The following is a 27,537-nucleotide window of genomic DNA, read 5'->3' as shown; positions in this document are numbered from 1 at the left end:
TAGCGAGCGCACAAACGCACACGGAGAGATGCGCGGACACACTCTGCGGCCCCCGAGGCTCCTCCGGTTCGCACTCGATTGCCGGGGGTCAGGCGGGAGGGGTCAGCGGGGAGGAGGTGTGCTGGGCGACTGGTTTCCCACGAGGCGTCGATCTGAGGCAGTTCTCCCCCCGTCGTGCTGCTCTGCTTAATCCGCAAACCACCCGGCTCACCCTCCAGATGTGCCACAGTAATTAGTCTGCATGTGAGCCGATTAAGCAGTTAACGGCCCACGTATCAGCTGTTATTACTGGCAAAGACACGCACACCAAAACAACACCACGATGTTCACCCTGGTTTCCATCTACGACAAGCAGAAAGCAAACAGGAGAAAAGAAGGAACCGAATGAAGGAATGAAAAAGTCTCTCTCTGCTTCCGGACTCCAAGCAAATGTAAGAGATTTAAATAATACGTTTAATTTATCTATATTTGTCATCACAAACCATTTGAAGACACCAAAATCAACAATTGGAGACCCGATCCCCCGGATCCTCTCCGTTCCCCGCATTTGGCATTCGGCTGCAAACTCAAGACGTGAAACTTTAAAAAACGCCCCCACAAATACGGTTCCATCTTTAGCCTGCGAGCACAATCCCTCTTGGCAACGCCGCTGGTTTGATGACAGAGCCGTGATACGGATGTCCGTCCCTCCAGAGTCCTCCGAAGACGTCTCCTCTAGTGGCACGACGACATTTGTGGTTTTGTGAAACATCTTAAGATGTCTGGATTTTAAGGCAATTAGGCTCGGATGTCCACGCTCCCCTCAGGAGGAACTGTAATAACTGGTGTAATAACTTGTGTAATAACTGGGGACTGTTTCTGTGTTTCTTCACATCAATAAAACATGGAAATGTTTTTCTTCTGCCGCGGGCACATCGTGTGATTCCGCCTGCAGAGCGACACAGCCGAGGAGGTGAGAAGGCGCGAGCTGTCGTAACACATCGGCTCCTCGCCGTCCACGACGAGCACCCGGACGGCGTTGGAGCCGCGCTGGTGTTCCCGGCTGTGTCCCCCGAGGAGAGCGAGGACACAGCGAGGGGGGCGGGGCCTCCAGGAGACAATCAAGGTCCATATTTCAGCCAAACGTTTGGCCTCTGGTCTCATTTTCACATTCAAGTCTGCATCTGAGGAGGAATACGTGTTTATGGTGTCACGTTAATAACAAACTCGGTCCTTGGGTGTGTGTGTGTGTGTGCGGATCCAGGGGACGAAGAGAGGAATTAATCACGTGTTTAGAACGTGTGAGGTCAGACAGTGTGTGTGTGTGTGTGAATCCTCGCGTGGGTCAAACACACTCGGGACAAAACTCCTCTCAGTGAAAATACAATTTTTATTTGTACATCGAGCCGTCATCGCCTGGGAAGCGTCCGGTGAGATTCCCGCTCTTTTTTTGTTGTGTGTTTGTGCGCGTGTTGTGTTGTGTATTTGAAGGCAGCACAGACGAGGTTCTAACCAACCAGCCGGAGGCACAATTCCCTTAATTCAAACCGGCCATCGGCATCACCTGGAGAACGTCGTCCAAGCCGATGTTACATCCAACAAACAGGAACTACAGCGGAAAACAGCAGCGCTCATATTCAGTCAAAATGTCTTTTGGTATTTACTTTGATTTTATTTAAAGGAGGAAATAACATCTCCTTTTTTGGTGACTGCGCTTGATTGACAGCAGCTGACAAGCTGCATTAAAAAAAAAAACCTCTTCTAAATGACAAATGCCGTAAGCAGCATCAAGTATGAAACAGTTGATTTTATTTGCGGTACGTTGAACCACTTTCACCTTTAAACAAGCTCTTAAAGCACTGCGGCAAAAAAACACCATCCCTCCTTTACAATTCTATCAAAATCAACTGATCGAACCCTTTTATAGTTTACAACTGGTCGACCTATGACTGGTTTCGTGCCCCCTGACCCTTGAAGAATTTATGTAGCTAATTTATTTAGCTCATTGTGGAAAAAAAGGCTCCTAAACGAGAATCTAATGTAAATATAAAACATTGCACGACAAAGTTTGACTTAAACTGCTTTTACGGTCTGAGCAGCAACAAAAAAAGTCAAAATGATATCTCTGCCATGTTGGAGAGCGCCTCAGTAATAACCTGCACACTTTAAAGGGTTGTGACGTGTCAGAGGCCATTTAAACAGCCAATCAGCAGGGAGATGAAGAACTGCGGGACGCGAGACCGTCGTTATCAGTCCCATCGTGGGATACGCGAGGTGGACCGGGTCCGAGGGTCCTTTCTTAGATGCTCTTCGGGGACTGTGCGGTCGATTATGCTTTTTGTTTGCACTCTACATTTGGGGCCAATCGGTATATTCTGTAGGAACAGTTTGCGGTTTTTGAAGCGCGAGGGCCGCGTTGTGCGCTGTGAGCAAAGCGACGTCAGCGGTGCACTTCTCCTCAACACGACCTGTGAGTTCTATCATTCTAAGACTCACAGAAAAACACTTTCATTTCAGCTGCAAGAGACAAACAAATCAATTCTATCTCAGGTGGACGACAGATAGCACAAGATAAATGTGAACATGGTGACTGCAATACACATGAATTACTCCCTTTTACAACTATTTAAAAAGTGCAGAGGCCCCAAAAAATGTCATGGACTTAAAGCTAATCAATGGCACTTCTCTTAATCAACTGAATTGATTCATCGTGTAGATTCGCCTCAGACGGGATCAATGTCTGAAAGGAATCTCCACAGTAATTATCAACATGTGATAAAAGACGGCGTGAAGTTAGTCGGTACATTTCCACTCAAGACGTTGCTGAGCTAACGGACACACACGGGTACGCACACACACACACACACACACGTGTACGCACACACACACACCACCAATCTTTTGAATATTTAGAACTTGTCGCTGCATTAAGCCGCAGCACGCTATCATATAAAAGAAAATAAATATGTACACATATTTAGATCAGTCGACGTTGGTCATTTTCAGCCTGAAAGATGTCGAACCACGTTGAGCATTCAGACAAACAGCCTTCAGGCCGTTATCGTCACCTGGTCTCCATTTCTCAGGATGATCCTGGACCTCGTTATAATAAATTTGCCTTTTGCGTCGCTGCCACTCACAGAGGAAGAAACCTGCTCAAAGCGCTCAGAGTGTGTCCTTGTTTTTGCCGCTGGAATAAAAACCTTGAAAAGCAGGTTTTCGTAAGACTCAAGATCCTGTCGGAAGTACACGCGTGTGGCGGTGTGATTTATTTTTATTGATCCCTGTAGCGGCGTCCACAGAGGTCACATGTCAGGGTCGGATACAGCATCTTTGGACCTACAGTGAGCGTTCAGCTCTTTACCGGCCCGAGAAAAGGTCCGTTTCTCACCACTCTCCATCCCGCCGCTCGGAGACAGCGTCTTTGAAACCGCGCATGAGTCTTTTCCCTCGTCCTCGTCCTTCCGCTCAGCGTCCCTCAGAACCGCGTCTCCGAGCTGCCCCTCTTCAGCGCGCCGCTGTTGAACTCGTCGCGCTCGAAGCTCAGATTGTTATGCGACCTGGAAATCATCAGCAGCTTCTCCCGCCGGCTGTACTCCCTCCTCGCCGCCGCCGCCGCCGCCGCGTCCAGCAGCCGCTCCCCTTGCTCTTCCTTGTCCTCCAGCCGCTCGTAGCCTTTGCTGCCGCCCCGGTTGCCCCCGTTGCTATGGGTACTGTTGCTACGGTCGAGGCGGGGCCAGCTGGGGTGCTTGCGCTGCTCCGGGTGCACGCTGAGCACGCTGGGCCTGCGCTCCAGGTCCAGCGACTTGGAGTGGCTGCCGAGCATGTGCAGGGAGGAGTTGGAGCCGAAGTCGCTCCTCGCCGCCCCCGGGGAGAGCCAGCAGCCCGAGGTGGAGGAGGGCGCCGGCGAGAGGCAGTGGGAGGAGACGGAGGAGCACTGGGAGGACGAGGAGGCGGAGTTGCTCCGCTGCAGGCCCGGCGGTTTGGAGGCCTTGGCAGCGGACGCCACGGGAACCACCAGAGACTCCGTGGAGCTGAGGGGCCGCGACCTCTCCCCGTCCCCGCGCTCCCCCGCCCTCTCCTCCTCGGTGATCGCCTCCATCTCCGGCTCGTCGATAACGCAGTTGTTGAGCTTTATGACGGGCAGAGTGAACGCAGAGATGGAGGAGGAGACGATGGAGCGCGCGTGGTGTCCTCCCCTCTCCCGGTCTCCCTCCACGGACCACTGGTGGCGCAGCGGGTCCGGCCGGGCCCCCCTGAGGGGCCGATCCCTGTAGAGGGGCGCCAGCAGCCCCGCGAAGCTACAATCCAGCTTAGCCTGCCCGCCGCGTCCGCGGAGCTCCTCGTCCCCCAACAGCACCTCCGCCTCCTCCGCCTCCTCCTCCTCCTCCTCCTCCGCGGACCCTTCGGCCCGAGAGGAGAACGCCAGCAGGGAGTTGCCCGCCAGGCGGGCGGCGTTTTCCGCCCGCAGTTCGCCGACCTCTCTGGCATAAGCGCTGTCGCGCAGCTGCTGCTGCTTCTGCTCCCGCCGCCGGAGGCGATGGATGTCGATGACGGTGGAGTACATGTCTCGCATGTGGATGATCTACAGCGGAGGAGGAATACGTCGTTAGTAATGGGACACGGTTACCCGAGAACACCTTCAATATTACATTATAAGATGATTCCATAGGACGGGACTTGCATATTTCACATGGAAGGAGGGACGGGTGAATCAAATCAATGGGGGAGAGAAGGAGTAAGAGCAGAGCCAATGTGATCAGCGAGCAGGCGGTGCGGCGATAGGGAAGGAACGAGGTCGGCAGTAATGTGATTTACATGTTACTTGTGTGCCGGGGATGAATATGGATGACTGCTCTGTGCTCGCCCTTCCTTTGGTAGCGAGTGGAAGGAAGAGCTGAGATGAGAATACGTCGTTGTGGAGGAATATTAACGACACCTTCTATTGACGCGGGTTTTGTGTTTTTTGGAATTGAAAAACCTCGTTTGAAATTGGCCTTTGAAACCTTTTGTTTCTGATCTGAACTGTTCGTCTTGTCCAGTATTTCGTTTCTCTGGAGACAGTGAGACGGGGTCTTTTCCTGCCTACCTTAGTTTCTCTGTCTCGGTTCTCATGCAGTATTGCGTTGGCACAGATGAAGATGAAAATCCCGATGCCCATGGTGAAGGGCCCGAACATCTTCATCCGCTCGGAGTGCCGATGCTGCTCCAGGAACCGCGTGAGAGCGCCGGCGGTGCGCTTGGAGATCGTACCTGTTGACCAGGAGACAAACCGACTCCATTAAAGCCTTAAAGTCCTTCCGCCGGGGCGTTTAGGTCACTTCTCGTCCCTTCGCTCACTCACCTCGCACGTCGTGACCCGTGCTGGAGGCGGCCGCCGCGTCCCCGTCCGCCACGGCCGCCTCGTCTCCTCCTACGGCGGACGCTGTCCCCGGCCCTCCTCCTCCTCCTCCTCCTCCTCCTCCTCCTCCTTCGGGCGGCGCTCTGTGAGGCCAGTAACCCAGCGTCGCCATGGCGATCCCCGCGGCCAAGATGACCAACCCCAGGAGGAGGAAGAAGCCGGAGGCCGAGTAGAGGCGGAGCCTGCCGCGCACCACCACGACATCGGTGCGCCGCTTCCGCTTCCTGAGCGGAAACAGACACGGCGGCGTATGTTTAGAAAAGGCATCCGCACGGGCTGTGACGCGCCACCCTGTCACCAGTACAATACACCAGTGTAATATGATTACCTGGGGGCAGATTCCGGGGCGGAGCCTCCCGGGCCAGGCGCCGCGGACGGGGGCCGGTGCTGAGAGCGGGCCGAGTCCTGCCGCTTGAGCTTAGCCAAGCCGGTCAGCACACCGGCTGCTGCAGTCATACTTAACCTGCAGATACACACAAGCCATGAGGTGAACACGCCCCGCACACCTGCTCTGCTCTGCTCTGCGTGTGTGCATGCATGCGTGTGTGTGCATGCATGTGTGCGTGTGCACTGTTGCCAGGTGATGCACGGCCGTGTGTTTTGATCCTTTACACTGGTGAGGAGGCGCGGATCCACTCACACTGAGATGGCCCAGGCCTCCGGGCGCTGCGTGACACAGTAACGTGACACACTCAGCTCAGAAAGATAAGTTTGTCGTCCTCCCTCGGAGGACGGGACGACCTCGCAGACTTCTGGGAAGCCGCAGGTGATTTCCCGTAGAAGTGTGTCACACTTTCAGCGTGGTTTTGAGGAGAAAGGCAGCGACAGACGCGAGCACAGCCTGCACACCCCCCGCGTGCGTGTGTGTGCGTGGAACCATTTTCACAGAAAGTTTGTTTGCTGCATCCTCGAGAAGCTCAGGAAGCGAGATGACGGGACGTATTACAGCAGAAGGAAACCCGACACACCTTGAACACTGATTCACTCATTAGAATTCAGAACCGTCACGTACGGGGGGGTTTCTGACACTGGTGTCGTTATTACGTTGGTGTGGCAGTTATACATTTGGAATTACAGTGCTGCAATTATGACATAATATGAATATGAATCCTAGTCTCTCTGCTCACCAGCTGCTCAGATGTCTATTAATAGTTCTTAAAGGAAAGAGGGTATAAAACAGACACGAGCTCATTCCGGCAGCCTTCATTTGCTTTTAAATGCCTGTTAATCTGGGCTCACATGAACATTAGCATTGTGCCGCTTAGCTCTAAGAGGATTAAACAAACCATTACTTGATGTGGAATATAATAAGTTTGAGGGCTATTTCACGTATTTCCTCTTCAAAGACAATTCTGGCAAACTTACATCACTGCTGCAGATTAATTGACTGTTTTTCTGCTTCGGCACTCAAACAATCAGAGGGGGAAAAACTACCGCGACTCGCTCGCTAACTGCAAACACGACGGCCTTTTGCGCGTCGTTTCTTTAGCAAATCCTTTGCCAAGTCTGTCTCATCTGGTTCATTCTTTCCGTTAACTATTCCGGTTGTATTGAGGAGAAGTTGATGACGCTGCGTCGTTGTTGTCGTCGTCGTTGTTGTGATTAAGAATTTATTCTGTGTGTTTGAATGTCGTACCAAAGGTGAGGGGTCAAGTACCAAAGTGGCCCTGAAAGTATTTAAGTTGTCTGAGCCGTGTGCACGTTTATGTGCGTCTGTGACTATTAGAGTATACAACAGATTTAGCATGGGAACAACAACACACCCCTGACCTCCGTCCGGCTATTTCTTGAATTCCTCCCCCCACTCCCCCCCCCTCCCCCCTTGCTTCCACATCTCGTACTTCCTCTAAGTGCGCTCTCTCTCTGCTCGTGACCCGGAATAATCATTTCCCTCTTTTTGCCTTTGACCTCCTTCTCTTTATCTAACTTTATCAGCCGCTTTCTACCCCTCGTTTCTAATTGAAATTTGATTTAATTTGGTCGCTTTCTTCTTCCTCCCTTCTCTTCTTCCCCAAATCATGAAATCTCCTTTAAGATTCGGGATTGGACAAAGCTATTTGTATTCAAAGTGATAATCGCACGCGGTTCTCTCCTTTTCACATCTCAATGTATTTGTCGTGTCAATCATCTGATCGGTGCCACTGGTTCTTTACCACAGATGGTGAATGAAGACAAGGACAAACACTCTCCGTCTCTCCATTCGCTCCCTGGCGTGCGTCAAACACGAACCCACTCAATGTTGCGAGAGCAGACGGAGAGATTTTCTCAGTTTACCGGGAGACGAGAAAAGGATGAACGGGGGTCGAGGGAAAGGAAAAGAGGAGAGTGACGACGGAAGTTCAGGGACAGCGAGGGAAGACGTGGAAGAAAGAGAAGCCTTGGAAGCACTTATCTCCATCAGTGCAGCAGCGTGGGTACAACACTGAGTCATGACCGGAAAAATGCAGTAAAGAACAATGATAAAAAGCTATTTTCAGCCCGAGAAGTTGGGGTTGATGGTCGGGTAGAGAGGCAATAAAAGAGAGTGCTTTCCCAGCCAGTGGTGATGGAACAGAGGCTGAAAATATCTGTAGCTTTAACAAGTAAAAAACAAGCAAAGCGCAGAACTCAAACGCTGCAGTGACGACCAAACCAGCCCATTAAAATAAAGTTTATTTATTTACAGTATTCTGTGATCATACACCCTGTGTGAATGTGAATGTCTCCACCTCCTATGGCACACAACGTATAAATAATGCGTAATCCACCACCTCGCAAATGAGACCTTATTAAATCATTAATTAGCCTCCATGTGATCACCCCCCAACAATTACAGAATGACTCCCTGCTGTTTGTCTGTGCACACTCACGATGTAAATATTCTGCCGTTGCCGTACACGCTTTGCAGAGAGGATTTATTTTGCTACATTTGCAACGTCCACAGTCGAAGACGTGTCTCACGGAGGGTTTCGCCCCCCTGCACTGTCAAGTGTCTCACTTTTGTGAGGGTCAAACTGCAGCCCCCCACTTGAAAGGGCAGCTTGCTAAGAAGTGTAGACTGGATTCCACTCAATGACCAAGATTCGGACTTCTTTGCTTTCTTGCTTTTTATTTTTAAAATTGTCCAGGTCAAACCAGGTGAAAAACCTTGAAATACAAACATGAATGTAAGGTCAAAGAAATATAACCCAAGAAACCATAATCAATTCACATACCCAACATCACATACTTAATTTATAATCTACTGGAAATTAACCTCAAAATAAGTAGAAAGACAACCCGAATTTAAAGTATCCCACTACTAAATTAAATACATTTTTAAAACACTATTTAATGATGATTTTAACCTTTAAACTTCACCAGATTTTAACTCCGCTGAATACACACAAATCAAGTTTTATCCAATTACTTTTAGCTTGAATACTTTTTAAAACACATTAAATATATGGACATTTGATTTTGCATTTCATGCCATAAGTAGTCAGCCACTCAAAAGCTCACCGGCTCCTTCTTCAGCCTTTGCAAGCTTTATTCCTGCAGTCTCCTCTTTCCAAGCTCTTCAAATCTCGCTTTCTCACACTGCTCGCTCTTCACTGTCCTGTGAGTGAGTGACTCCAACCCCCCTGATCACCAGATCCTCTCCACCTGGTGCACTAAAATCTCCGCCTCCAGCCTGAGAGACCCACCTAAACCTACCTCCCAGCCAGAGAGGGGCTCGGTCTGCAACTCAACTCAACACCTCCCACTCGATCTTCCCACGAGAACCGCTGGAAAGATCGCACAGTGACCTTGTGGTCAGAGATCCCCTTTTTGGCCTCCTGCCTGCTCCTCCACTGGCAGCAGAACCACCAATCGTCGAACGTCCCGATGAAGAATTGTGGACTGAACGTCCCTCCAGATGCTGGAGGCAAGATGCTGATGTTGCAGGTCTCACCTGAGGGATACAGGAGCTTGTCACAACTCTGACTTTCACATCCCGTACTATGCCTCTGGAGTCTGGGTTGACACTTATAACCCTCCCAAGCTTAAAGTTACCCCTCAATGCATTTTGGTCGCACAGCCAAACAATATCTCCGTCTGCAACATTCCTCTGTGTAGTGTGCCATTTACTCCTCACGAAGAGATTAGGGCCGGCAAGTTGGCTCCAGGACCTCCAGAATTTGTTGACCTGGTGCTGCATTTCCTGAAGCCTCTTATAGGGGTAGCTCGTAAACACAAATGTTTTCCAGTCACCACTCGATGATGCCCGCCCCAACAGGAGTGCATTGGGTGTGATGTACTGCACGGTGTCTTCACAGCTCTGCACCCTGGCATCAATGGGGCGCTCATTCGACAGATTAGCAGCGAGCTGAAGTGTCGTCTGAAGTTCGCTGTAACTGAGCTCTGATTCTCTCCCCAGACTCTGGAACGCCTTCTTCACAATTCGAACAGCTGCTTCAGCAGAGCCATTTCGATGAGGTGAATCAGCCGGCTGGATTTCCCAATGCCAGCTGGTTCCATTTTGAGCTGAAGTTTCCTCCACAGCAGGCCTATCCAAACCATCCAGAAACTGATACAACTCCTCCAGAACAGGTTTGGCACCAACAAAATTGGTCCCAGGGTCGGACCAAATCTTCTTAGGATGTCCTCGAATTGCTGTGAACCTCTGATAAGCCATCAGAAAGCTTTCAGTCGACATGGTGTTGGCCAGCTCTGTGTGGATTGCTCTACTGGCCATACAGCAGAATACGACGCCCCAAACCTTCATCCGGACTCTCTTCTTCACATCATCCTTGACCAGATACGGTCCAAACAGGTCAACTGCCGTGAATTCAAATGGAGCCGCTGGCCTGGTTCTCTCTTGAGGCAGATCACCCATCACTTGGCGACATCTTCTAGCTCTGGCTTTCTTGCAAATCACACAGTTTTCAATGATTTTTTGAGCAATTCTCCGTCCCTTGATGACCCATGCTCTCTTTCTCACTTTCAGTAGGGTAGCAGCTGTTCCCTCGTGACCCCTGCTGTGAGCTTCACGAACCAACAATGTTGAAACCCAGGCACTGTAAGGTAAGAGGGGAACACTAACTCGGTCTTCATTAAAAGCCTGGACCCTCCCACCACAAACTAGTAGCCCCGTTCCTTCTTCTTTGAAGACTACCAACCGGTCCGTTGTGGTTGTTGGAAAGGTCACGCCCTCTTGTGCAGCAAGAAAAAGGTCTCTTAAGGCGTCTTGGCGCTCTGTTGCAGTGATGACCCCGGCTGATGAAACTGCCTCCCACTTTGGAGTCCCCAAGATCCTGCTTTGAGCTGCAAAGCACTTAGCTGCTCTCCAGACCTGGGCAACCGCTTTAACCAGGTGAGTCAGGTTGCTGAACCGTCCTTCATCCACCAGGTTTCGGACAGCAGCACCAGCAGGTGGTCTCCGACACTCCAGGTCTGGTGGCCCTTTCTTCACCTGAGCTCTTGCGAGTACGGCAGTAAATGTTTTCTTTTGCATCTTTCCAACACTCTCTCTGGCAGTTGCGGATACGTCCTTTGCAGACTTAATTGGCCACTCATTTGCTGGTAAACTCAGGAACTCTGGTCCTTGCTGCCATGGTGAACCTTCATCCAAATCTTTTGTACCAGCCCCACGAGTGATAATATCAGCAATGTTGAGCGTTCCAGGGATCCACCACCAATCCTGACGTTGCGTGCTGCCTTGGATTTCTCCAATCCTGTTGGCAAAGAAAGTCTGAAAGCCATAGCTCTCACGTTGAATTGCACCAAGGACTGTTTGACTGTCAACAAAGTGGTACCACTGCTTGACTTGAATCCGGCCATGTTGCTCAAAGTACTTTTTTAACCGGGCGGCGAATACTGCTCCACAAAGCTCTGACTTGACTGCTTCCCCCTTGTGGTCCAAAGGGGTCAACTTAGCTTTAGACTCCACCAGCCTCACCATGGACCCTTGGTTACAGGCCCACCGTAGGTACAGGACGGCACCATACGCATGCTCGCTGCCATCAGAGAAGGTGATTGCATCAGGTTCAGCCGGTGCACCTGAATGGCGTAAGGGCTCTATGAAACTTGACCTTACTCAGCTTGGCGTATTCTTCGAAAAGGCTGATGGCATCTTCTCTGAGCTTTTCTGATAGCGCAAGATCCCAAGTGTCTTTGCTGGTGCTACATTTGGGTTTGGCCTCTTGAAATGCTCTCCGAACCAAAATGGCCCCTTTCTGTTTCACAGGCGTTGTTAGGCCAATCGGGTCATATAGTCCAGAAACTTGGCTGAGTAACTCTCGTCGTGTCAATGGGTCTGGCGTCTGAGCTCTCACCTGCTCCAGTCGAAGGTCTTGGCCAAGTCTCATTTTCCTCTTCCTTCTTGAAAAGTTTATCCCAACCATTACATGAAGCTTGTCATCTTCCAGGGTGTAGCCAAGGCCAAGGGCTTTGTTGTCCTCCTCTTTGAGCTGATTCGGCAGAATTACAGTCCTTGGAGTAACCGCCTGGTCGTTTCCAGACAACTCCCTCCTACTTTGGCCAGTGAAGACCCATGGCTTCAACTCGAACCCTCCTGCTTTGAGGATCTGCTCCACATTTCCCGTGATGACTTTAAGTTGGTCCAAGTTATCATGAGAGGTCAAGAGGTCATCGACATAGCTGTCTTCCTGCAGCACTCGACGCTCTTCCTCAAGATGGCTGAACTGAGGGAGGTTAGCAGTCTCTCTCATGGCGAGTTGAGCGATGCAGCCTGCTGGCTTGTCTCCAATGTTAACTCTCGTGACTGCATATTCAGCCAGCTCTTCTTCCTCAGAGTCACGCCACAGGAACCTATGCAAATGCACCTCTTGATCTTCCAGCCACACTGAATTGTACATTTTCTTTACATCTCCTAAAGCAGCAAACCCTCCCCTCCGGAATTTAAAAAGCACAGCACGGATTGAGTTAAGGACGTCTGGGCCTTTCAGCAGGAGATCATTGAGGCTCACCCCTCTGCACTTTTGACTGCTGTTCCAGACCAGTCTTACCGGAGTTGTGACAGAGTGTGGGTTGGGTGCGATGAGGTGGCTAATGTACCATACTGGGCCAGTCCATTCACGAAGTACATCTTTGGTCAACTTCATTGCAGCCCTGCGCTCGACCATCTCGTGCACTTGAGCGGCATAGGCGGCCTTCCATTCTGGCTCCCTGGCCAGTTGCCTCTCAGTCCTCAAGAATGTGGCCTCGACTGCGCTCCTGTTGCTTGGTAATGTGGCTGGATCTTCCACCCAGGGGTACTTAGTGTGCCAGTGAGGCCTCTCACTGTGGTCATCAGCTGCTACATATGTGAGCCCGCTCTTTACCACCTCCAGCTCTCTTTCTTCAGCGAGGGTCATTTCTTTGCCGCCTGGCTGACAGTTTCCGCAACGACAGCCCCCACATCTCGGAACACAACCAGCACCAATGCTTTCCCATTTCCACCAGTCGATGAAACTGGATGTAGTAGCAGCACAGCTGGATATCTGAGGTTGGGCGGAAGTTGGGGCTCGCTGGCTTTGAGGAGGATGGACGGGGACTGCGCAGGTGTGTTCTTCATACTTTGCAGCAGCAGTTCTCATAGACCTGGCAAAGTGTGTCCTCGACGTATGGGCTGATACAGTGACCTCCTCAAACAGCTCAGGATGGGTGCCAGCAACTGTCTTCCCCATTGGTCCATCCCACAGTACGAGGTCCCCCACCGTTCGGATTTTCTGTGGAGCCAGTTGACCCTCCTTGTGACTTACAAGGAGCTGGATCTCTTTTGGCCTTGTCAGGTCGCTGAGCGGGACATCTGGGAAGAACTGTTGCAGTTTTCTGGCTGACACATGTCTGTGGATATCTGCAATGCGGTCTAAGCCGTAGCAAACCAGCTGGTGGGACTTGAGAGCGCTTCTTGAGGTGCCAACCCGGATTTTCAGGAGATACCGCTTTGTTTTAACAAAGACTTTCATGCCTCCCACCCCATGAACCACAAGTGTGATATCTTCACTTCTGAGATTGAGCCGACCTGCTGCCTCATGGGTGATATAATTGGTGTCAGAAGCTAGGTCGATCAGGGTCCCAATTCTCTGCCCAGCATTGGCTGTCACCTCCAAAAGCATCATGATGACGGGCCACTCCGCTAGGCCGCCCTCTGCCAGAAGACTTGAGTGACTCTTTGCGACGTGGGAGGTGCTTGTTGCTGTATTGCAGAATGCGTCCCGGCACTGTTGGGCCAATTCAGGGGAGAGCTTCCTGAATAATTCCTCCTGGGCTTCGGTGTAATCCCTCTTGTTGCCACCTCCCACTGCGCTGCCTTTGCTCCTCCTCTGGGCTGCGCTGCCCCTGGATGCTTCGGCATTGCGACACAGATAGTAGTGGTGGTCTCTCCCGTCCTCGCACTCAGGGTTTCTGCACAGAAATGAGGTTTTGCAGAGATTATCATCATCATGGACCTCCAGACATTTCCAGCAGGCTCCCAGTTTTCGCACTGCGTCCTTCTTCTCTGTGAGCTTGAGCACACGGAACTTTTTGCAGAAGTACAGCTTCTTCTTATGCTTAATGTCCCCACAGACGATACATCCTGAGAGATGGCTACCTGACTGGTTTGCAGCCCTGGTTCTGGCTTGCCTTTGCTCAGGTCGGATTTCTTTCCTTGGCAGCTCTTCGTCCCTCAATTGGTCCAGCTGTTCATAGATGTTCTCTTGACTCTTGAGGAAGGTCAGAAGACTGTCAAAGCGTTTCTCTGGAGGAGCACTGCTCCTCTCAGCTGCATAGAGAAGCCACTCTTTCTTCAGTGCATCAGGGAGCTTGCTTTCGATTGCCTTTGTCACTAGAGGATTCTTTAAAGCACCGGTGTCACCAAGGTCACTCAGGTCTTGAAGGGCTTTTTCAACAGCTTGGATGAGCTCAACAATTTTCTTGGGCTGGTGACTTTTGACAGCTGGAAGTCTCTGGAGCTCCTCAACTATTTCGATGGCAATCGCCGTTTGGTTTCCAAACCGGTTCTCCAGGACCCGAAGAATGTCATCTGCTGTGTTATAGGACATCAATCGAAGATCTCTCATTATCTTGTCATCCAAACTGTCAAGAAGCTGGAACTTTTTTACTTCTTTTGACCCAGTAGGTTCTCCTTGCCTCTGAAGGGCCTCCCAGTCTCCTCTCCAGCGATGAAAGTCTCGCCTGATGCCAGTGAACTTGGGGAGGGTGGTTGGCTTCAGTCTGATGGCTGATATTGATGTCGGGTAGCTGATAGAAGCTGCACTCACAACTCTTTCGGCGTCTTCTTTAGCTTTTGCTTTAATGAACTCTGCCTTTTTGGACATTAACTTGGGAACGATCTGCTCGAGCTCTCGTACACGCAGCTGGAAGTCTTTCTGCTCGGCAGGAGGGGCCCAACCCTTCCACTGTGTGTACAGCTCCTTCGCCCTCTTAACCAGTCCTTCCATGTAGTCGAACATGAAGTCAAAGGCCTCTTTATTTCCACCAGGTTCAAAGGAAATCACACTCTTTACTTTCTCCTCTGCAGCCTGTAGCGCCATCATCAGTTCCTCCTCCCCGAAATTAGCCCAGAGTGTCTTTCGAATGAGGTCCTTCAGCTCTTCCAATTTCATCTCACACTCGCTTGCAGTTTTCCCAATATCGGCCTTTTGCTGCTTGCTCAACCCGGGAACTTCATCAGGATCTGCGTCCAGCTCCACTTCTGCAAGGTACTGGGCCTCCACATAGTCATTTGCTTCCATGACTTTGTTGGCCTCAGTTATGAGCCTTTTGAAATGGTCTCTGAGCTCCTCTTCAGCCATTATGGCGTGCATCCGGACAATGTTGTTGGACAGCCGGGAGAATTGTCGCTTTGCAGACGTCCTACTAGCTTTAAGCTGCTCCAGTGACTTTGAGTCAGCCATCTTCCTTTTCACCAGGATTCGGTGTGGGCGGGGTGATCTTCAGTGTTACTAGGCCTCTGGACTTCCAGGCCTGGCCAGTTGCAGTTCAGGATACTTCGCTCCAGTCTTCGCACCAGTGGCGGTTTTTCACTGTCAAGTGTCTCACTTTTGTGAGGGTCAAACTGCAGCCCCCCACTTGAAAGGGCAGCTTGCTAAGAAGTGTAGACTGGATTCCACTCAATGACCAAGATTCGGACTTCTTTGCTTTCTTGCTTTTTATTTTTAAAATTGTCCAGGTCAAACCAGGTGAAAAACCTTGAAATACAAACATGAATGTAAGGTCAAAGAAATATAACCCAAGAAACCATAATCAATTCACATACCCAACATCACATACTTAATTTATAATCTACTGGAAATTAACCTCAAAATAAGTAGAAAGACAACCCAAATTTAAAGTATCCCACTACTAAATTAAATACATTTTTAAAACACTATTTAATGATGATTTTAACCTTTAAACTTCACCAGATTTTAACTCCGCTGAATACACACAAATCAAGTTTTATCCAATTACTTTTAGCTTGAATACTTTTTAAAACACATTAAATATATGGACATTTGATTTTGCATTTCATGCCATAAGTAGTCAGCCACTCAAAAGCTCACCGGCTCCTTCTTCAGCCTTTGCAAGCTTTATTCCTGCAGTCTCCTCTTTCCAAGCTCTTCAAATCTCGCTTTCTCACACTGCTCGCTCTTCACTGTCCTGTGAGTGAGTGACTCCAACCCCCCTGATCACCAGATCCTCTCCACCTGGTGCACTAAAATCTCCGCCTCCAGCCTGAGAGACCCACCTAAACCTACCTCCCAGCCAGAGAGGGGCTCGGTCTGCAACTCAACTCAACATGCACAGTGTGACACTTCTTCCGTGGCGTCATCTACAGGAGACGTCACGCGATGCATTGTCCCTATAGCAACTACATGTGGCGCTGCCAGGTGGCACGTTTCTATAGCAACCGCCAGATGTGCAAAAAATGACAGGCGACGTCTTAATAACGCTAAAAAACAAAAGGGGCGTTTCTCACGTGTCGCTTTGATTTATGTTCTGATGCCGTGCAAAGACGGTTCAGGATGATTTCACTCCACCTCTGCATCAATTTCAAATATGTGGGATTGAGAGATGGAGGGGGGGGGTCTGTATGGGAGAGGGGGGCAACATTACGGTGTTACAAGCCTGTATTCAAATATTCGCTGAAAGCAAAAGACCCTTCATGCACTTAATGTTTGTGCAAGGTGCATCAATTATAATATGATGATAGTTTAATGAATAACAATCATCGCATTTGGATTTTGAATTACCAGTCACGCTTCCGTTTAAGGGAAATTGTAGTGCTTTGGGGCGTTTTGGAACTCAGGGGTCCTTTTAGTTGGGGGCCCCCGGCCCGGGTGGTCCGCCGGGCCTTCTGCTGGAGTCCAGAGGCAGACGACCGGAGGGGGAGAAGCTTTGATCTGAACGTAACAAACTCCAGTGGCAGAAGGTCCATTCCGTCCCGTTACAGTTACAATGTGCTGAGTGTGAACTGAGGCAACGAGGCTCTATTAAACGTAAAACAGAACATTTCGCTGGGTTTAAATGCAGATTTTAAATGGAGAGACAGAAACCCTGCTGCGCTGTTAAGGTCACCTGCCAGAATATAATGGAGCTGGAACACAAACACGTAGAGCCTTTGAAACAACACTATTAAGAGCGATTATTCCAAAGCAACGCAGATAAAAAAGAAATGACGCAAACACGGAAAACAATATTTGATCCTGGGATTTTGATCTCCTGTTCGTGTTTTTGAAACACAGAAATAAAATAAATAAAAATAAATAAGAAATAACGGTCGAGGACGTTGACTCCCGGCTCACGCTCGAGTGCTTCGTTTCCACCGCGACCGAGTTCAGTCACTGTAGACGGCGTTCCGTGTTGGTGGGAACCAAACACGTAATTACCTGTTTTAATGCAAATTTGATTTCTTGTTATTTAAATTAAATCTCAAAACATACAATATAGCATCACAATACAGTGTAAACTAGCAGAACATAGTATCTTGTCTAGTTTCAGTATATGTTTTGCATGTTTCAGCACATAAGCTTAAATGCTGCACATTTAATGTTAAAAACAATTGAAAATAATCACTTCGCCAAATAGCAGACGGGCAAAAAATGCTTTTGTCTCCTAAAAGCATCAACCGTTAATAGAGGAAGTTCATGCGATCCCTTTTACCGCGTCCGTGTTCGCTTTTGGTGCTTCGCAGGTTTCATCTCTCGAACACGACAACTCAACAACGTGATAATTCTTTGGCAGCGGAGGCGAAATGTGTTTTCGCAGCTTCCATACGCACGGCGACGAAGAGGAGTTTTCCCAACGTCTGCAATCACATTACTACACAACGATTAATCAACTTAAACAAAAGCATATGTTTCATCAAGTAGATTTCATTGCACACTGCTGGGAACTATATGCGGCTGCTTGTGAGTTATATGACGTTGCCATACAACAACATTCCCAGTACACACACACACGCACGCACACACACGCACACAGTCCTGAAAGGTCTAATCAGGCTTAAGTGAACCTGTGCAGGGTCTCTTTGTGAGAATGAATACATTAACGTGATTCACAACGTTAAACTTGTTGAGAACTGACTGAGGATACAGAGATGTGTGCGTTTGTTAGTCGGACCCCCGCAGGAGGCCTGAGCGAAGTTCTGCTAGTCCTTCGATGACTGGCCCGTCGTTGTCCATGAAGGAGATGAAGGAGGAATGAGACAAAGACAAACAGACAGCGGGCGCGTGTTTGTGCGTCGCGTTACTCCCACAGACGCGCTGGTGACTCACCGGGCTGCAGAATATGTCACTTTGGCTTTTCCTGCTGACCTTTCGCCAGCACGTTTTCTGATGGACGCGCTGGAGTGCCACGTCCTGCACGCTCTTCACCATCTTGTTGGGTTTTTTCTGATGATACATACATTTTTTGTTTGTGTGTGTGTGTGTTTTTTAATAAGTCTTGTATCCTTCTCACTGACTCAGTTTTGTGTCATTGCCTCCGGTGATGAATTTAGCTTTACCCGAACCCACTCAAAAGAATTAAGTTTCATTTGAATCATCAGCTGCTCATGCCAGGCGTGTGCGTGTGCGTGTGTGTGTGCGTGCGTGTGCGTGTGTGTGTGTTTACTGCCGTGATCCCCTGTTGGTTATAACAGAAATGACTCACTCTGTTCCCCTCACACTCATCCTGACGCCCAAACTGGAGTCCCGATTGGGGTCATTGTTTGACTCCCCATCATAAATAACTGAATTCCTCTCAGTGCTTCTCTTAACATTTAGTTTCCCGTAGTTTGTATTTTGTAATTTCTCCTTAAGAACATTCTCAGCGGAGACAGAAATTGGGGATGAATCATTTTCATACATTTCTTTTATGGTGTTGCAACCTCGACGTGATGTTGGAGGGGAATAAAAGTTTGCACATCATTATTTAAATGTCCCCTGGAAAAACATTCCCAAAATGAATCAGAAAAAGCTCCTCCTCCATAAAGCTACGATGTTCAGGCCAGCACGGACAAACCGAACTCTCGCTGGAGGAAAAGCCCATTTGCCTTTTCACCCGTTTAGTTTTTTTTTTCTGGCGTGGGCCCCGTAGTTCTTCTGGATGCTGCCAAATCCTCCACACTGCACCTTTTAAACCCCAAATTGAACCCTAATGTGCACAGAGACACAGCTGCTTCAAGTTACTCCCGTTGATTACGCTGCGTTCGAATGGACGTCGGCTATTATGCAGCAACATTTACATCTGCAGAGCTTCCTTCCACTTGAATGTTGAATAATGAGATAAACATTCCTGCTTTGTGCATTAGAAAGCTCTGCTTTACAGTTAACAGCAATAACGAAAATGAAAATGATTTCCTGGTTTAGGACATGATTCGGACAACCTGGCTGAGGACAGGAATATGCATACCTTCCAGAAAATACACCATATTTCCTTCAAAAACAAACCGCGTTTCTGTTTTTTTAACAGGATAATCCAGTTACTGGATGTGTGAAGGAGGATTAGCTGATATGCCGCCCGACTTCCCGCTACTAAGCTAAGGAAAATAAAACCAGCACCGGAGCCTCTGTGAAAGCCCCCCCTCCGGGAGGAGAAAGAAGAAATGGGGTTTGATCGTTTCTGCTTCCCTTGAGTGATGTTCGAACTTGACTCTTGCAGAAGGAGGTTTGTGCAGTGACACTCGAGGCCTCTGCTCACATTCACCGGGTCGCTCTGTGCTCTTTAAGTCTGACTGTACGCACACCAACAGGATTTGGTGACATCACACATGGAAGCCAATCAGGTTTCTATTGGAAACATGCACTTGTGATGTGTACACCCCAGGGCTCCCATTGCAACAAAGAAAACCTCCGAGGATGGACTTCAGTAAGGGCCGTTTCTGCATTTTTCAATGAGGCAGAGAGACTCATTGCAATTGAAAAGTCTTGAAATCCTACGTTAGATGGTTATTTAGATTCAATATTAATTATTTTATCAGAAAGGTGCAATCTCGATATAATTTATCCAGTTAGTTATACATATTTTTAAACATGCAAAGATAAAGAGGTTGTTTAATGACCGAGGGTGCACTTAAAATGTCCATCACCCCCAACCCAATAAAGCAATCAATGAATACAGAAACACACGTGATCATACATTATAATGGCGTAATATCCGCTGTAATCCATGTTTAAAGAAGGTCAATGGATTAGCAGCTCGCCTGGAGCGCGCGCTAAACTTCCCTTTTCATCAAATATTAAACAAAACATCATTAAATATGGAGGGGAATAATAAAAAAAAACGAGACTAGAGCTTGAGAGATCTTACCTTCGCAAAGACCCGGATGTGTCACTGCCACTGTGCCCTTAGGCACGCGGCCGGCTGGCTTAGGCTGCACCCCGGGGGGAAGGAAAAAGCCATCTTCCACGCAGGGGGGGGGGGGGGGGGGGGGCACTTTGAGTGTCTGTGTTGTTGACTTTATGTCACGCGGAACACGCGTTCCGTCATCAGGGGAGAACGTGCGCTGCGGGGCGATGAGGGCGCTCCTTTTTTTTTCTTTCTTTTTTTACGACTCAAGGAAAATCCTTAAAAAAAACAAAAACATCCCGCCGATGGACAGCCGTCAACACCGGACAGCAACAAAAAGAATAAAAAGGTCAATCCCCCCCCCCGCGGGTAGACGTCCCTCGTCTCAGTGGCAGAAGACGAGAACAAGCTTCGCTGACGTGAAGTTCCCTCCCGGCGTCTCCGCGTAAAACTCAACCCCGAAATACGCGTCCGGGAACTTGATTTCCTGCCAAAGGAGAGTAAAGAAACAGATGAAAGTCTCTCCAGAAAACCCTCTGAAGCGAGTTGTTGCTTCCAGAGAGACCGTGGAGCGAGTAAAGCGCGTCTTTGTGCCGGAGAGAGAGAGAGAGAGAGAGGGAGAGAGAGAGAGAGAGAGAGAGAGAGAGAGAGAGAGAGAGAGAGAGAGAGAGAGAGAGAGAGAGGGAGAGAGAGGGAGAGGAGAGAGAGAGAGAGAGAGAGAGAGAGAGGGAGAGAGAGGGAGAGGGAGACGCGGCGGCTTCATCCAATTCCTCCAATGCGCTTGTGGGAATGTGAGGAGCTTTCACTGAGGCGGCGTTTGTGTGCGCGCGCGTCTGCATGCGTGCGTGCGTGTTGGAGAGGGGGGGGGGGGGGGGGTGCAGGGAGAGAGCGCGATAGGGGGGGGGGGGTAGTTTTTGCATGCGCGCTATAGCAGGATTTACGCGTGCGTGGTTTTGTTTGCATGAGTGTTTCTGTGTTCTGTGCAGACGACATGTGGGGGGAGGAGGGGGGAGACAGCGCGAGGAGCCTCCGGTGACGCGCAGCGGGGGGAGAAAATGGATCGGCTGGTGATCGTGGACGTGGAAGCGGCCGAGGAGAGAGCTCCGGAAACACAACGTTCCTGCGGCGACGAATGCAACGCGTCAAAGTGCGTGTGCGGCGTGTCACTCCGTGCGCGTGCGTGTGAGACGTGCGCGAAATGCTCACAGCTGGAGGCGCGTCTGCCTTTTTTTTGCTTCAACTTTACAGCGTTTCCCTGAACACCAGAGAGGAGGGGGGGGGGGGGGGGGGGGGGGGGGGTTATACCATAACCTTGCAGAGGTTGGGATGCGTGTCACACACACACACACAGAGCATCATTGGTCAGATGGTTGGTTGGCAGTTGGTTGGGGGGGGCAGTGGGTTACAGAGGAACATGTGCTACGAGGACGCTGTGAGCCCCCTGACACCAACCTTATGACACCTTCCGTGCACCACGCACGCACGCACACACACACACACACACACACACACACACACACACACACACACACACAGTAAAAATACCCCGAGGGACCCTCAAGCATCCCCACTTCTGTTGGAGCTGAGATTTGTGTCTTTGAGTCTCTCAGTCTTTCGCTGTGTTTACATTCCATCATGGATCGAAATGAAAACACGCTGCATGGGGAGAAAACCCGAAGGGGAGGAAGAGAGAGTGTGGGAGAAAAGGGAGAGGGAAAGACACATCCTTATTTGTTGCCTGTGGCATTTCTCATGTACGGGCCCACTTGGTGTTGTGGGATTCAGAAAGTGTGTTGACTTTTTGGGTCAACACAGCAGCTGTGGACAGGAGTCTACATAATTAAAGGGAAACTGTAACTGAAAGGGAGAGGGTTTTTGGAAGGGAACGGGGGAGGCGAAGGGGGAGAGGAGGGGAGGAAGTAGCGGGGAAACGTGGGCGGTGGAAAGCAGAGAATTGTTCCATTTGGACATTTGTATCATTTCAAAAAGGAATAATATCTCAATGATAAGAGCATGTGACGGACAGATGGAGGGCTGGAGGGGGCGTGCTGGAGTTCGTGCTCAGTGATTGGGTAATTGTCAGGAAGAGGGCGGGACATGTAGACAAGTGATTAAGGACACAAGAAGTTCATCTTCATGTCAAAAAGTAGTTGGAGAATATCATTCACTTTTCTTTGTTTCTTTCTTTCCTTTGTTCTCCCACTTGTCGTGCAAACGTCTTCCTCATTTTCCAGCTACCTTTTTTTAGATTACATTTTGAATTACGAATTATGACGCATCAAATTGTGTGTTTGCGTGACCGCACAATCCGTACCACGCAGCGACACACATACACACACTTAATGATAATTACAGCCCCTCTGCTCCTGCATAACACATGTTGACATGTAGGCCAATGCCTTCTCATGAGCATCCGTCTGTGTGTCCCCTCGAATTTCATGGAATTTGGGAACAGATGAGGAGAAGCAGAGCTCTGCTGCTGTGGATAAAACACAGATTGTTTAAAGCCACTCACGAGGTGTAAACACTCCCCGTAGACACTGTTGAATCCTCTCTGTCAGTCCCATTTTTCATACTGGTTTCATCCGCTAAAATGCTTCATTCTGAGATCTTAATGCGCTGTAATGTACGGTTTCAGTTACTTGTTATGACTTGAAAAAGAAACAGAATACCTGAATTGGACATTTTTCTCTCAGCAAGGCATTTTGTTCATTGTTTGACGTTCAGTGTGAGCTCAATAATTCATAAGTGCCTTGAAATTCCTCTGCAATGCTTTAACGCTTCAAACAGTCCACTCTTCTTGTTATTTCGCCTCTCCTAAGCTTCTGCTGTGTTAAGATGGAAACTGGATTTAGGTGGAGACATATACAATGGCTCCACAAATGGCCCAAAGTTCTCTTAGCTTAGGGCGCTGAGGAAGTTTCAGGTGGGTGCAAACTGCCACCTCACCACTAGATGGCGACCGATGCTTAACACTGCTCCTTTAAGGGCAAACGCTGATTGTTAAAAGGAATACTTTAATTTATCATATATACTTATTTGCTTACGGCACCAGAGGGAAATAGCTGGCCTGGTTTTACTCTAAATAAAGGTGAGGAAATCTACATGCTACCCGGGACCGGTACCGTCCTTGGGTAAATCGGTCTATTTATATCTATTATACCAGACGGATTAAAGAAACAAGACATAACGTGTAAATTACTAAGCTTCAGAGACGCCGCTATGAAAAATGGAAATGAATCATACATGCGATTTATATTGTTGCTATTTTTGAGGCAGAGGAAACGTCTGGAGAGATAAAAGAAAAACAGGTTTTCTTCACTGTGATAAAAATGTACCACTACACACACACACACACACACACACACACACACACACACACACACACACACACACACACACACACACACACACACAGGGGGATGAATAGCTATGACGCTTACCAGGCGCTCCATCCTCCCCCCACACTCCCCGGCTGTTGTCACTATGGATACAATGATGCGGGTTACCGTGGCAGCCAAGTCAGCCTCTGACACAAAGGTGCACGTGCGCATGCTTTACTACACACACGGATATATACGCATATTTCTTCAGCTATTTCTGGAGGAACACGGTAGAGTCTTCGTCATTCATCCATCATCACATCGTTCCTAGTTTTCACTTTTCACGAGCAGATGATGGAAGTTTTTCATCCAAGATCCCAAAGTAAAATAAAACATGTCTCTTCTCTCTTCCCCGTGTTGCTTCTTCACGGGTGGATTAAGTTCTCTGCCGCTCTGCCTGTGAAGCTACGCTACCACCTAGTGTTGTCACTAAAAACTGACACACAAAATCGTAACCGCGTTTGCTTGATGTTTTCTTGCAAGTTGCAGCCACAGTTCCACCAGTAATCATCAACAACTCATTTGGAGAAACATTTTCATTTTTCCAACTAGCAATGACGTCTCGGCTATAATAGTGAAGTATTTAGCCTCATAACCAACTTTGTATGTACACTGTTATCCCTTTTGGATTTCCTCTTAGTACTCTTCTTAGTAGTAATCCCATTTCTTCTAATCCAATCCTTCCTCCTCCTCCTCCTCCTCCTCGCCAACATGCTCCCTCGCACACAAACACATGCAGCCCACATTCTCTCATTCAGACCAGCAGCTATTCATGTTGTTGGACTACTGCTGTCGTTGTTTTGGATTCACACTGATAAAACGCCATGGACCCTTCTCCCTCAAGACGACACCCAGCGACACCTTGGTAAGAACGCTGAGTGGTAACTTTGTTTTATCAGGAGGGAGACTAGACCTTAGACCAGAATACTCGGAATCACGATTATTGCTTGTTTCAATAGATGAAATTTCTACTAAGTACTTTAAATGATGTCATCATAACCAACGTTTAATTCAGTTTGTTAAGTTTGAGTCCCCGTGTCCCCATTAGGCTCTTGTTTACCTTTAAAGAGTTAAGGGGTTTAGCTGTCTTTTAAGTATTGCCATGAGCTAAGCTCCTTTAGTGCCTCCAGACACACCAACGTCTGAACGGGCCGAGGCACCACGTGGGACTGGTGGGCCACAGTAAAATAAAAATATAGGTCGGATATCCTCCCCCATGTACTTCTCAGCGCTGCTCATTTTAGAATGAAAAACAGAGCAAAAATTATGTGAAAGCCAAAAGAGCCAATTTCAAAAACCTGCTTGCACAAACAAGGAATTTTGTTTGGTGATTGGAGCATGACAGTTCAGCCTATAATATCTGATGGCGATCCATTCAATAGTTTTTGAGATATTTTAATCCGAACCAACACGGAGAACTGATCAACCAAAATGCTGCTTTTCAATACATTTAAAATCTTTAAGCTTAATTGCAATCAAGTTGAACGTTTGGAAATTGTGTATTTCACAACTTTCATCATTGACTGATAAAGACTCAATAAATATTTTAAAAATAAGATAACAGACAGCGTTTCTTAAATGACCGACAGCGTGAATAAGTTGTATAACAATAAAACATGACAAAAACATATTTCCTCTAAAGGTTAGAATTCATCTTATATGTGTTCTTTATCCACCTTCCAGCACAGGTGGAACTAATAAGATTCCACGCCGATTCCTCTCCGTTAACGCGCGCCAGGGACCGACCTGATTGGAACGCACCCCTTCACTAATGTAATCGTCACCGCTCTGTCTGACAAGCCAAAAAACGCCAAAGGTTGTTTATCGCTCCTCCGACAGCGTGTTGTGTGATCTTAATTTCCCGTAGAAGAAACACAATGTGTGAAACAACAGTGAACGTCCCCAAATGCAGAGTTGTCGGGTTTGATTTAAATCCCTTACATAAAGGCTGATATTAATACTCTCCATTATTATTATTATTACATCGCTCATTTGAATCAAAAAACACAGGGTGGACAACGGAAGACGTTTTAAAGCCAAAAGTCAAAATGTTTTGCACAACCTGAAACCAGTCAGCAGACAAATGAAGGAAGCGTGGAATAGTGTGGTAAATATGTTGTGGGCAACATGCAGCATACGGTAGATTGAGCTCTATTCAATAAAAGCATCTCCTGGTCCCTTTCATGTCTGTGTCTCCTCAGGTCGTCCTGCAGAACCTGCTGATGTGCATGGTGTGCTTCTACTCTCTCTACTACGTGGTGGTCAGTCTGTGCATCGGACTGCTCAGGTACGCGCAAATACTGCATTTACCGTCAAGGAATGAAGTGCAAATGGGAGCGTGAATGTTTACCGCGTGTCGTCCCCTGGCGTGTGTCCAGGGTTCATGAGATCAACAGCCTGTTGGCGCCGTTCGACTACACAACACAACCGTCATGGCAGAACCCCAAGTACCTCGGTGAGTGGCACTGATGCGATCAAGTACTTTCTTCTAATGGTATTTGTAGTTTAATAGAGCATTAGAATGCAATTCTATATTACACATCAATGAGCGTTTATTAGCATTGTTTTGAGAGCTTTGAATGTACAGGTTGATTGATTGATGTACATTCATTTTAAAGTTTGATTTACTAGTATATATTACTATATTGAAGTACATGAAAAAGATGCGAACACAATAATCCATCAGTGATCCTTTAGAGTCACTCTTTTAAAGAGTACGTACTTTGACTGAGGTAACATTTTTTTATATTAAAATATCAGTAGTGGTGCATTTACATCGGTAAAAGAGGAGCGTCGAGCCGTCTGTCTGCTTTCTTTCCTCCTCCCTCCAGTTGGTGTGATTTCCACAGAAGTGACCTACGTTTTGGGAGGGCTGGTATTCGCCTGGATTGTCGAGGAGTGGGTTTGGGATTACGCCATAACTGTCACACTGCTGCACATCGCCATGACTGTGGCAGGTAAACACACACACACACACACACACACACACACAAAGTGGATCAATAGAGGGGATCAGCTGATTGGATTAGGGGCCTTACGTAACTAGGCACACTGGCACGGTTATGTATATATACACACACACACACTATCTATATGTGTTTAAGAAGTCAGTGTGTGCAGTGTGTTTTGTGTACAGATATTTTTTCCTTTGAATCAAAACTCAGTTGTCATGTTTCTGCAGTGATGTCAGACTTCCCTTCAGCGGAGCACTGGTGGATCGCTCTGGGTGAGATTTCTACTTTATTTCTCTCTCTCTTCTCTTTTATCTGGTCATGATTTACACTATTGTGTTTCCCCATACTCTTTTCCTTTACCATCGACTCCATCTGCAGGTTCAGGGCTGGTGATGATGATATTTGGAGGACAGCTCATGGCCCATAAACTCTTCAGAAGCAACTTTGTCTATCCAGCTGAACTACAGAACTTCTAGCGGACGCAGTGACGACAGCTTGTAATTGGTCTAATGGTTAATCTCATGTAAGGATACATCCAATCGGTACCCTTTTGAAGAGTGAAGCCATGTTAACATTGACGTGAACAACTACAGTATTTCTAGCAAGAGTCTACTGTATTATTATATCGAGCAACCACAGAAAATAATTATTTACTATTACTTTCCAGCAAATAGTCTCCTTGTACAAATGTCCCAACTTTGTCTATTTTCTAAATCATATTATGTACAGTTTGAATAATGTTTTGTATTGTTTCTTTACTAACTGAATACAAATAGAGGAGTTGAAGCTCGCAGCATTCTGAAAAGACTGGATTTACCGCTAAATAAAACAAATATACTGACTGATATTTATTCAATGGTGAATCAGCAATGATACTTTTTATTTGTTAGTGTAATGTTTCACATACCAACTTTGTAAAGCGTACAGTATAGTTTTATACACAATCTGATAAAGACAATTGATCCTTTTAATATTATGGTTTTATTTATTAGATAAAACTGGATTTACATTAAATATTGAAAGCAAATTGTGTTCTGTGTGTGTGTTTGTGTCTATTTGTAGAACTAGAGGAAGCCCAAGTGGCTTTTGCCTGGATAACAAAGACAAACCCGTGTCTTCTTTT

General features: G+C 48.0%; 4 protein-coding genes across 4 annotated transcripts; 1 reads left to right on the top strand and 3 right to left on the bottom strand.

Moving 5' to 3' along the window:
* Nucleotides 1-1,351: 1,351 nt before the first annotated feature.
* Nucleotides 1,352-20,889, bottom strand: tmem200a (transmembrane protein 200A). Its single transcript, XM_040160949.2, has 5 exons — nt 20,099-20,889; nt 5,709-5,843; nt 5,324-5,604; nt 5,069-5,232; nt 1,352-4,564 (listed from the first exon to the last, which is right to left on the bottom strand). The coding sequence occupies exons 2-5, from the start codon at nt 5,834-5,836 to the stop codon at nt 3,458-3,460; spliced, it is 1,680 nt and encodes a 559-aa protein (XP_040016883.2). The 5' UTR covers nt 5,837-5,843; nt 20,099-20,889; the 3' UTR covers nt 1,352-3,457.
* On the bottom strand, nt 8,451-11,282 carry LOC144389401 (uncharacterized). Its single transcript, XM_078093644.1, has 2 exons — nt 8,861-11,282; nt 8,451-8,506 (listed from the first exon to the last, which is right to left on the bottom strand). Exon 1 carries the CDS (start codon nt 11,280-11,282, stop codon nt 9,087-9,089), a length of 2,196 nt encoding a protein of 731 aa, XP_077949770.1. The 3' UTR covers nt 8,451-8,506; nt 8,861-9,086.
* LOC144389446 (uncharacterized) lies at nt 11,368-20,088 on the bottom strand. The gene is made up of 3 exons (XM_078094080.1): nt 15,871-20,088; nt 11,656-15,516; nt 11,368-11,556 (listed from the first exon to the last, which is right to left on the bottom strand). The coding sequence occupies exons 2-3, from the start codon at nt 15,220-15,222 to the stop codon at nt 11,368-11,370; spliced, it is 3,756 nt and encodes a 1,251-aa protein (XP_077950206.1). The 5' UTR covers nt 15,223-15,516; nt 15,871-20,088.
* Nucleotides 20,890-23,989: 3,100 nt separating the features above from the next.
* tmem244 (transmembrane protein 244) lies at nt 23,990-27,445 on the top strand. Its single transcript, XM_040161516.2, has 6 exons — nt 23,990-24,325; nt 25,662-25,747; nt 25,839-25,915; nt 26,292-26,417; nt 26,642-26,686; nt 26,793-27,445. Exons 1-6 carry the CDS (start codon nt 24,194-24,196, stop codon nt 26,888-26,890), a joined length of 564 nt encoding a protein of 187 aa, XP_040017450.1. The 5' UTR covers nt 23,990-24,193; the 3' UTR covers nt 26,891-27,445.
* Nucleotides 27,446-27,537: the final 92 nt, after the last annotated feature.

Source organism: Gasterosteus aculeatus, chromosome 18 (assembly GCF_964276395.1).
Source record: "Gasterosteus aculeatus chromosome 18, fGasAcu3.hap1.1, whole genome shotgun sequence".
Taxonomy (NCBI): Eukaryota; Metazoa; Chordata; class Actinopteri; order Perciformes; family Gasterosteidae; genus Gasterosteus; species Gasterosteus aculeatus.
The sequence above is the reverse complement of the archived record's forward strand: the minus strand, read 5'-3'. Positions and strand labels throughout refer to the sequence as shown.

Excerpts from the sequence above, each read along its gene's own strand:
- tmem200a (XM_040160949.2), bottom strand. The coding sequence starts at position 5,836 with ATGACTGCAGCAGCCGGTGTGCTGACCGGCTTGGCTAAGCTCAAGCGG. Across the intron at positions 5,605-5,708 it reads GCCCCGGAATCTGCCCCCAG|GAAGCGGAAGCGGCGCACCG; the intron begins GTAATCATATTA and ends GTTTCCGCTCAG. Across the intron at positions 4,565-5,068 it reads ACCGAGACAGAGAAACTAAG|ATCATCCACATGCGAGACAT; the intron begins GTAGGCAGGAAA and ends CCTCCGCTGTAG.
- LOC144389401 (XM_078093644.1), bottom strand. The coding sequence starts at position 11,282 with ATGGTGAGGCTGGTGGAGTCTAAAGCTAAGTTGACCCCTTTGGACCAC.
- LOC144389446 (XM_078094080.1), bottom strand. The coding sequence starts at position 15,222 with ATGGCTGACTCAAAGTCACTGGAGCAGCTTAAAGCTAGTAGGACGTCT. Across the intron at positions 11,557-11,655 it reads AAGACCTTCGACTGGAGCAG|AAAGGGGCCATTTTGGTTCG; the intron begins GTGAGAGCTCAG and ends CCTGTGAAACAG.
- tmem244 (XM_040161516.2), top strand. The coding sequence starts at position 24,194 with ATGCAGCCCACATTCTCTCATTCAGACCAGCAGCTATTCATGTTGTTG. Across the intron at positions 25,916-26,291 it reads GCAGAACCCCAAGTACCTCG|TTGGTGTGATTTCCACAGAA; the intron begins GTGAGTGGCACT and ends TCCTCCCTCCAG. Across the intron at positions 26,687-26,792 it reads GCACTGGTGGATCGCTCTGG|GTTCAGGGCTGGTGATGATG; the intron begins GTGAGATTTCTA and ends CTCCATCTGCAG.